Below are 8,712 nucleotides of genomic sequence, written 5' to 3'. Positions count from 1 at the left end.
GTCCCACATGAGGCTCACAGTCTTGATCCCCATTTTACAAATGAGGTCACTGAGGCCCAGAGAAGTTACGCGACTTGCCCACAGTCACGCAGCTGAGCCGGGATTCAAACTCATGACCTCTGGCTCCCAAGCCCTGCACTGGGGCACACACAAGACCATCACAGTCTTAGTAGGAGGGAGGCCAGGTATCGATAGATGTGGGAACTGGAGTTGTACACATAATATTCTAAAACCTGGGACTCACTAGTGATTACACACCACTCTGTAAAGTGCAGTTTTTAAAGCATAGTGTCTTTAGTCTAACATAAGCAAGAATGAAAGACAGCAGGTTGAGGACAAGCTCAGTGCTACCTTGTAAATTCATTCAATTCAATAGTATTGTAAATTGTAAATGACTACTACAGTACAATGCTCATAGCTTATCAGCACTCCCTAGGAGCCATACATGGCAAAGGAGGATCGTAAACAATTTTAAGGCTGGAAACAGTCTTCCAGCACTAAAAGCATGAATGTCCCCTCAAACTTTTCATCGGTGGGATTTGGGAGAAGGGATGACCCTACGGGTTGACCAGGTTGTTTCTGGAAGACGAACCAAGAGAAGCAGTGTGGTCTAGTGACAGGAGGACCTGGGTTCTAATGCTGGCTCTGCCACCAGTCTGCTCTGTGACTTTGGGCAAGTCATTTCTCTGTGTCTCAATTACCTCATCGGGAAAATGAGGATTGAGACTATGAGCCCCACGTGGGACACGCACTGGGTCCGACCCGATTAACTTCTATCTGCTGCTAGAGAAGCAGCGCGGCTCAGTGGAAACAGCCCGGGCTTGGGAGTCAGAAGTCACGGGTTCTAATCCCGACTCCGCCACCTATCAGCTGTGTGACTGTGGGCAAGTCATGACTTCTGGGTGCCTCAGTTACCTCATCTGTAAAATGGGGTTTAAGACTGTGAACCCCAAGTGGGACAACCTGATTACCCTCTATCTGCCCCAGCGTTTATTAACCGTGCTCTGCACATAGTAAGCGCTTAACAAATACCAACATTATTATTATTACCCCAGTGCATAGTCCAATGTCTGGCGTACACTAAGCATTTAATTACCATTTTTCAAAAAAACCCCAAAAGTGAAAATCAGAGGAGGGTGTGAACAAGGCAGACAAAAACACTTTAAAGTTGCGTACAAAAGAAACATTTTAGAGATATGGAGAATCGAATCCCAGACAAAGGGGCATCACTATGAACAGCTGGGAAATAGAAGGTGGACCAGTTTGCTACAAAAGGGTGGGACGCTTCTACTCCGTTTAATACCAGGACACCAAAAGTGACAGGACTCTAAGGGATCACCTTTCCAGATTCACAACGTAGAGTGGACCGAAGGTCACGCACAGGTCTTACCCGTTATTCGTTCATTCATTCAATCGTATCTCTTGAGCGCTTACTGTGTGCAGCTCTTGGAATGTACAATTCAGCAAGAGAGAGAGACAATCCCTGCCCAACAACGGGCTCACAGTCAGACTCAGAATGTCACCAGAAGTAGGATTTCTTCGAACCCTGCAGGACCTATCTCTACATCAAACTAAAAATCAATGCACCTTGTAGAACTCAAAATTTCCTTCATGGCAATGCTGTTTAAAATGACATCGTTTAGGAAAGAAGCCAGAGTTAATTAAGAAAATACAACAAAAAACTGTTTTTATTTAAATCTACGGTGTTTCAAAATGTGTCACGTCTATTAGATTCTAACGTCAAGACCACACAGAGCCACCTATAATGATGCGGGTGATGCACCTGGCTTTTATTTTTCATTTATTTTCAAACATCCCTAAAATTGTCATCAGATGCCTACAGAAAAAGAAAAGATAAGTGAATAGCTTTAGTCCGGAAAATAAATCATAACTTTGCTGCAGTGGAAAAGTTCTATTTAATACATATTTAAATACAAACCTGAAATGTGCCGTGGACACTACAGGTTTCAGAAAGTTACAAGTCAGTTTTATGACGTTTCCCGCCCTGCTTCTCAGAAAAAAAAAAAAAAAAAGACAATACTGAAAAAATAACTCAGGACAAAAAAATTTCACAGAAGAGCCAAAAAACTCTGGGTAAAAAAACATCCCATACAAACCCGAAGTTATCAAAGTTTATTCACACGGTCTTTTGACCCCAGAAATGGCACCCGAGAGCCGTAAGCAGTCTCTTCAAAACCGCTTACGGTTTAAGGGAATGTGTGTGTCACCGTTCCCGTCTCTCAACGACGGAGCCCGGCGACTCTAGACAGTAGTTTCGTGTTTCCACAGCCCAGTCCTAATGTTGCCAGTGCTATCTGTCCCGAGCAGGGGTCCATCCTGCCCGCCGCCTTTCAGCGGCCCGTTCTGAACAGCCAGATTCAGGCCATACGACTTTCGGTGGCTTTCAAGTTCAACGGCGACCGGCTTCCGTAGCACCTCCTTCTTGGAGGAGACGGTCTTTTCCAGATTTCGGCCGCTCTTGGGGAGAGTGCTCCCGGCGTCGCTGCTGTCTTGCTGGGGCGGGTTGAACTGCCGCTCCCGGTAAGCTAAATAAGCCCTTCGACTCCGTGCGTGCCCTTCGTTGGTGCCCGGCCGACTCTTGGGCAGGCCATTCTGCACGCTTCCCTCAACGCTGGTGGGGACGTCGTAGGCGTACTCTCTCAGGACCGTGAGCCTGCTGGCCCGGTGCCCTTTACTTCGGTTTTTGTGATGCCGGCTCGGATGCCCGTTTGTTCGAAACTGAACCTCCAGAGGGGCCACGTGCATTTTGATATCGTTGTCCACCGAGTGTTCGGTCAGGCTGTTGTCCGGCTGCGGGGCCGCGTTCACGGGCAGAGGGTTCGTGCGACACTGAGCCGCGGCCGCCTGCAGGTTGGTCAGTTTGCAGCCCTGGGAGGAGTTTTTGAGGCTCGACGCGCTTTTGTTGGTGCAGGAGGACTCCGCGCTACTGTTGGTCCACTTAGGGGCCTCTCCGTTCGTCACGTTGGAGTTTGAGGGCTGGATATCTACTTGCACCGAATAGCTACTCCTTCCGGGGCAACAGGTGGCTATCCAGGCAAGTCTGACATCCTCCCTGTTCACGCAGTGATGCACCGTCACGAAGGCGCTAAGGCATAAACACGTGGCTCCGAAAAAGCAACTGAAGACCAAGTCCAAGGGGTAATACGAAGACGCCGCCAGGGCCCCAAAAATCCACAGCGCCACATACAAAAGCAAAGTCATGCCGGCTCCCAAAAGCTGGGCTTGGAAAGGGTGCTCGTTTTCCAACGCTGACGTTGAGACCAGTGACACGGACAGCGAATCCTGATGATTCGCTTCCCCGTGGTCACTGGCGGCCAGACGCTGCTGCTCCTCCGTCGGTTCTTTCAGTTCAAATTTGCGCTCGGGATGTCGTTTCAACTGAATAAATATGCTGAGAAAGTACATGCAGTTGACAAAAACGATGAAGCCGGCAGGTCCGTAAAAAGCACCCAGACTGGGTTCCCAAGCCATCCAGCAGCTGAAAAACAGGAGACGGCCGAGTCAGACATTCAGGCTTTCGCACGTGACGATTTTTAATCCTAACAGCCAGTGAAATGGAATAAGTTTCAGTCGTCAGAAAGTTCTTCAACAATCATACGCAAACACACAAACACACACCACACACAACGTGCAGTTTGTCGCTAAGTACTCACTATGGTGCATTCGGTCTACTGCCGTAATTCTTGATGTTAGCGGCTGCCGTTATTCCACACACTATGACAGGGATACCACCACCAATAAGGTAGAATCTAAAATGCGCAGCGTAAAAGGGATTAAGGGATTCACAGATTAAAAGGGGATATTTCACCTCTAGCATTCTTCTGCTTCAATTATACCTTACAAAAATTTCTCTCACCCCTGAACTTTCGAGCTCACTGTGGTCACCCATTTACGACCTACTCCCTAATCTCCCGTTTCCACTCGGATGTTTAGATTTTAGCTATTGATGATGACGGTGAGTAGGACGACATTTGTGAAGGTCATAAAAACGATGTTTGAAAGTTCAATGAGGCTGAATTTTTCCAACAGCCTGGTCATTAGGAAAGTCAACTTCTTTTTTTGTCTCCGCAGGTTCACAACATAATATAAAAATAAAACAAACAACTATTTGGTTTTAAAGCTGAACAAAATTTAGTCAGCTTCTGCCACCTTGTGGGTATTACGCTATAATGTTTAAATGAAACTGATGGATAGACTTCAAGTTCATCCTCCCTCTCATACCTAAACCTTCCTGATCTACGTATTAAAAAGAAGCATCACAGAGATGAACAATTTCACATACAGTAATAATAATAATAATGATGGCACTTGTTAAGCGCTCACTATGTGCCAAGCACTGTTTTAAGCGCTGCGAGGGGATGCAAGGTGATCAGGCTGTCCCACTTGGGGCTCACAGTTTTCATTCCCATTTTACAGATGAGGTAACTGAGGCACAGACAAGTGAAGTGGTTTCCCAAAGTCACACAGCTGACAAGTGGCGGAGCCGGGATTAATAACAATGTTGGTATTTGTTAAGCGCTACGTGAAGAGCACTGTTCTAAGCGCTGGGGTAGATACAGGGTGATCAGGTTGTCCCACGTGAGGCTCACAGTCAATCCCCATTTTACAGGTGAGGTAACTGAGGCACAGAGAAGTTAAGTGACTTGCCCACAGTCACACAGCTGACAAGTGGCAGAGCCGGGATTCAAACCCATGACCTCTGACTCCCAAGCCCGGGCTCTTGCCACTGAGCCACGCTGCTTCTCAAATATAATTTCGAAAATCAAACAAGATCTATTTGGATTTTGACTGAACGTGTGTTTGAAGGTATTCTGTCCACCTGCACTGTTAAATATCTATGAGTTTACCAGTCCTGGGAATACGGTACCGGAAAACTACTGTTTGAAAGAACATCGGGAAGCAAATACTATTCCCAGGTCTCAACTGCAATGTTAGACCATGTCTAATTCCCAGTGTATCCTCTTCCCAGTGTTTAAGACAGTGCTCTGCACAGACAGGAAGCGCTCGGAAGAGTATGACACAATGGCGCTTATGGGATTTATGGTAGAACATTGAACGCAGATAAGACCAACCGCTCATTTTCACAGCCTTCACCTGAGCATGGGTCTTGGTGGAGGTGGGGGCTCATCCGGATCTTGGCACCTCTTGGCTTTTTTGGTGACTTGTTTGTAGATGTTACGAGCCGTCACACCCACCCACAGCACGGTGGCGAGAGTCGAATAATGGAGAACGATGCCCACCTGGAATAGGAAGATGGCACGTGAACACCGGAAGAGTCGAAGAGGCTGAAACTCCGTAACCCGCTTCTAGGAACACCGATAACTGTGCCACTCAGGGCCACCTCCGTGAGGGAGTCAAACGTGGGTCTGACCCTGCTGACTTTCACAGGTGTGCCACGCTCCTGGAGGCCTGGACCACGGCTCTGGGCTTCCTTGGGTGTTCCTGCTAAACTGGGGAGAGTGAGGGCAGAGGGGAGGAACTCCACTGTAACTGTTCCGAAATGAAAGTTTCATGTCTACTACCCATTAGTGGGCAATGAGGTCAAAGTCGGTGAGCTAGTCAGCAAGACGTGAAGGGTGTGTTTGCTTACAGATTTGCACAGGGCACCTATCGATAGATCATGTATTATACATCTGTATTTGATGATCTTCATCAGACTAGGCCTTACTCCATATATAGGCGGCTATACTTGTTTCGTTTGTCTGGCTCCCCCTTTTAAACTGTGAGCCCGTTGGTGGGCAGGTATGGTCTCTATCTGTTGCCAAATTGTACATACCAAGTGCTTAGTAAAGTGCTCTGCACACAGAGTGACAGTGCCAAAGTCATTCATTCAATCGTATTTATTGAGCGCTTACTATTTCAGTTGAGGAATTTTACTTAAACATTCCCTTTTGGCAAGTTGGGCAATAAGATTCCTACAGTATAAAATCTGCACAACACGTATTACTAAAAGCTCTTTACAATTCACGGTAATGGTGGACAACTTGATAAATGCGATTCAGTCAATTCCCAAACTTCATTATAGCCACGTTTCAATGCTTTTCATTCATTCCTTCAATATTTATTGAGCGCTTACTGTGTGCAGAGCACTGTACTAAGGGCTAGGAAAGTACAATTCTGCAACAATTTTATAAGGATGGTAATATGAAACACATTAATGGCATTTCTCTCCCTTTACCTGTTCAGCCTCTGGTTAAAATAATAATGATGTGACCAGTAAGAAGTACAAAAAAATGCTAAGGCGTGTACAGTTAAACCTGCAACAGACAGAATGGTATGTCTGCATAGAATATACCCATATATGCAGTTGAGGTGTTTTTACCTATGGCCTTGTAAATAACAAACCAAGCAAAATTAGGCTGCTCAAATTTAGGCAATGAGTTAAAGTTAAAAGATTTGCTTACTTGCATGATAGGGGGAGAGATTCAAATAGTTTTATGCATGGTTTTGTGTGCAGAGAGCCATCATGTTACTGCACGCACGTGGATGATGATGATGGTATTTGTTAAGCGCTTACTATGTGCAAAGCACTGTTCTAAGCGCTGGGGGGATACAAGGTGATCAGGTTGGCCCACGTGAGGGGAGAGGCCAACCAATGAGCTGCCTACGAGCCTGATAGAAAACAGACTTCAGGAGGGACGTATTACCACAGATGAAAATGTGGGCAGTGAATAATTTTTTTTAAATGTATTTGCAAGACAGTATATACACTTTCAGTATTTCTAATTTACCTGCACATATTGTTACATCATTCTGATGGAATTGCAGGACGTTGAAAAAAACTCCAGTTTCCATATTTATACCTAAACCGGAGATGCTTTCTCCCAATGTCGGTCTTGTCACACAGTTCTGGGGAAAAGGAAAATGGTCTCGCACTCATTCGGGGAAGGTGATATATATTTTCGAGGAGCGGAGACTCAGTGTAACTGAACAGGGTTTGATGAAAGATATTCTGTTCTTAGAGAAATAGCTGAAATATATTTGGTGCTTCTTGGATTACTTTTCGTTTTGCTGACTACAGTGTAAAAAACAAAAAGACAAAAACTACAAGTGTCACCAGAGTAAATAATATTTGCACATCCCTGGGGCGGATGTCCTGAATAAAAAAAAAGCAATATGAAAGGATTTGGTCCAGGAAAAAAAATGGTAAAGTGCTGCAAAAATTACACTGATACTGATCCGATATGGCAGAAGCTGCTATTGCTGGAGTACTTTGTGACAAAGAATCTAAATAAAAAATATCAAAAAGGGCATAAAATATTTTTATAATGAATATATTCAACATTGAAATTGAAGGTTTCCTTGGCTTTACCCTCTAGAAGAAAAAAAACTAAATTTTAAAACACTTAAGTCCCCCAGGAGACTTTCCTTTGTGAACTTCAATTGTTTTCAGTTGATTAGACCACCACTATTCCCTGAGTAATTATAGTTCCCAATGATTTTGATTTCATCAGACTGTAAGCTCCTTGTGGGCAGGGAACGTGACTGTGCTCTTGTGTGTCTCAAATGTCTCAAGTGCACTGTACACAGTTGATACTCAAATACTCTTAACTACAGTTACTGCCATTTTTCTAAAGTGGGCTGACATAAATTAACTCGTGTCTTCACAACATCCCTGGGAGTCCAAGACAATTTTACAAGAGATAAACTAAATCTTGGAGGTAGAGGTTACTGAGAGAGCTAGACCTAAACTGGCATATCCTGATATCCACCACCCCCTCTTTCCACTATTTTATAGTGACATCGTAATCAGCATCAACAGCAGTGTGTTTCCAGGGTATCTACTGTGCCCACAGTACTAGGCATTTGGCAACAAAGAAAAAAAGTGGCTTGGAAATAAGAAGCTTATTCAGATGCTGGCTATGTGTACCCAACATTTTCCCAACAAAATACCGCTCCTCGAAAATATATATCACCTTCTCAGAATGAGTGCGAGACCATTTTCCTTTTCCCCAGAACTGTGTGACAAGACCGACATTGGGAGAAAGCATCTCCGGTTTTTTTTTTTTTTTAACGTCCTGCAATTCCATCAGAATGATGTAACAATATGTGCAGGTAAATTAGAAATACTGAAAGTGTATATACTGTCTTGCAAATACATTTAAAAAAAAATATTCACTGCCCACATTTTCATCTGTGGTAATACGTCCCTCCTGAAGTCTGTTTTCTATCAGGCTCGTAGGCAGCTCATTGGTTGGCCTCTCCCCTCACGTGGGCCAACCAGCACTTTTCCAATTCTATGTATATGCATATGTGCAAGGTTCAAAATATTCACTTACTACCTAGTTAGGTGTGTCAAATTTCCCATTATTTTAAGTCATTAACTACTTTCAAAGAATAACAATCAAGTTTGGGGAATTAAGTTGTTTGTTTGAGCCACATAAAAAGTGAAATAACATGGAAAATAAAAGATTTATGAATGATTGTTGTGTAAAGTTTGGAATCAAACTTAAAAAAATACTCCCTTAAAAATTTAAAAAATATACTACCAAACATTTGAAGTATTTTTCACTATGCACTTTTCTAAGTTTCCACACTGGTCCAATTATTTCCTTCATTAATGGCACAAAAAGGATGGACACCCAATTCCTGAAGGAATTAATCTGCCTTATTTAGAAGAAAGGGTTTTCTTTTGAGCCTAAGTTTTTCTATTATTTATGGCAATACTTCATACCATAAAGAAAAGTAACT

The 8,712-nt window shown here is 44.0% G+C and overlaps 1 protein-coding gene across 1 annotated transcript in view; it reads right to left on the bottom strand.

Annotated features, from left to right (window-relative positions):
* Positions 1-1,661: 1,661 nt before the first annotated feature.
* Positions 1,662-8,712, bottom strand: part of ADGRA3 (adhesion G protein-coupled receptor A3) — a gene marked incomplete at its 5' end in the record, with an annotated part of 77,755 nt that continues 70,704 nt past the window's right edge. Inside the window, 3 exons of the mRNA XM_029083349.1 lie at positions 1,662-3,499; positions 3,675-3,770; positions 5,116-5,261. Of these exons, the coding sequence (XP_028939182.1) occupies positions 2,263-3,499; positions 3,675-3,770; positions 5,116-5,261 (1,479 nt within the window). The remainder of the gene's footprint in view (positions 3,500-3,674; positions 3,771-5,115; positions 5,262-8,712) is intronic.

This window comes from Ornithorhynchus anatinus, chromosome 18, assembly GCF_004115215.2.
Source record: "Ornithorhynchus anatinus isolate Pmale09 chromosome 18, mOrnAna1.pri.v4, whole genome shotgun sequence".
Classification (NCBI taxonomy): Eukaryota; Metazoa; Chordata; class Mammalia; order Monotremata; family Ornithorhynchidae; genus Ornithorhynchus; species Ornithorhynchus anatinus.
The sequence above is the reverse complement of the archived record's forward strand: the minus strand, read 5'-3'. Positions and strand labels throughout refer to the sequence as shown.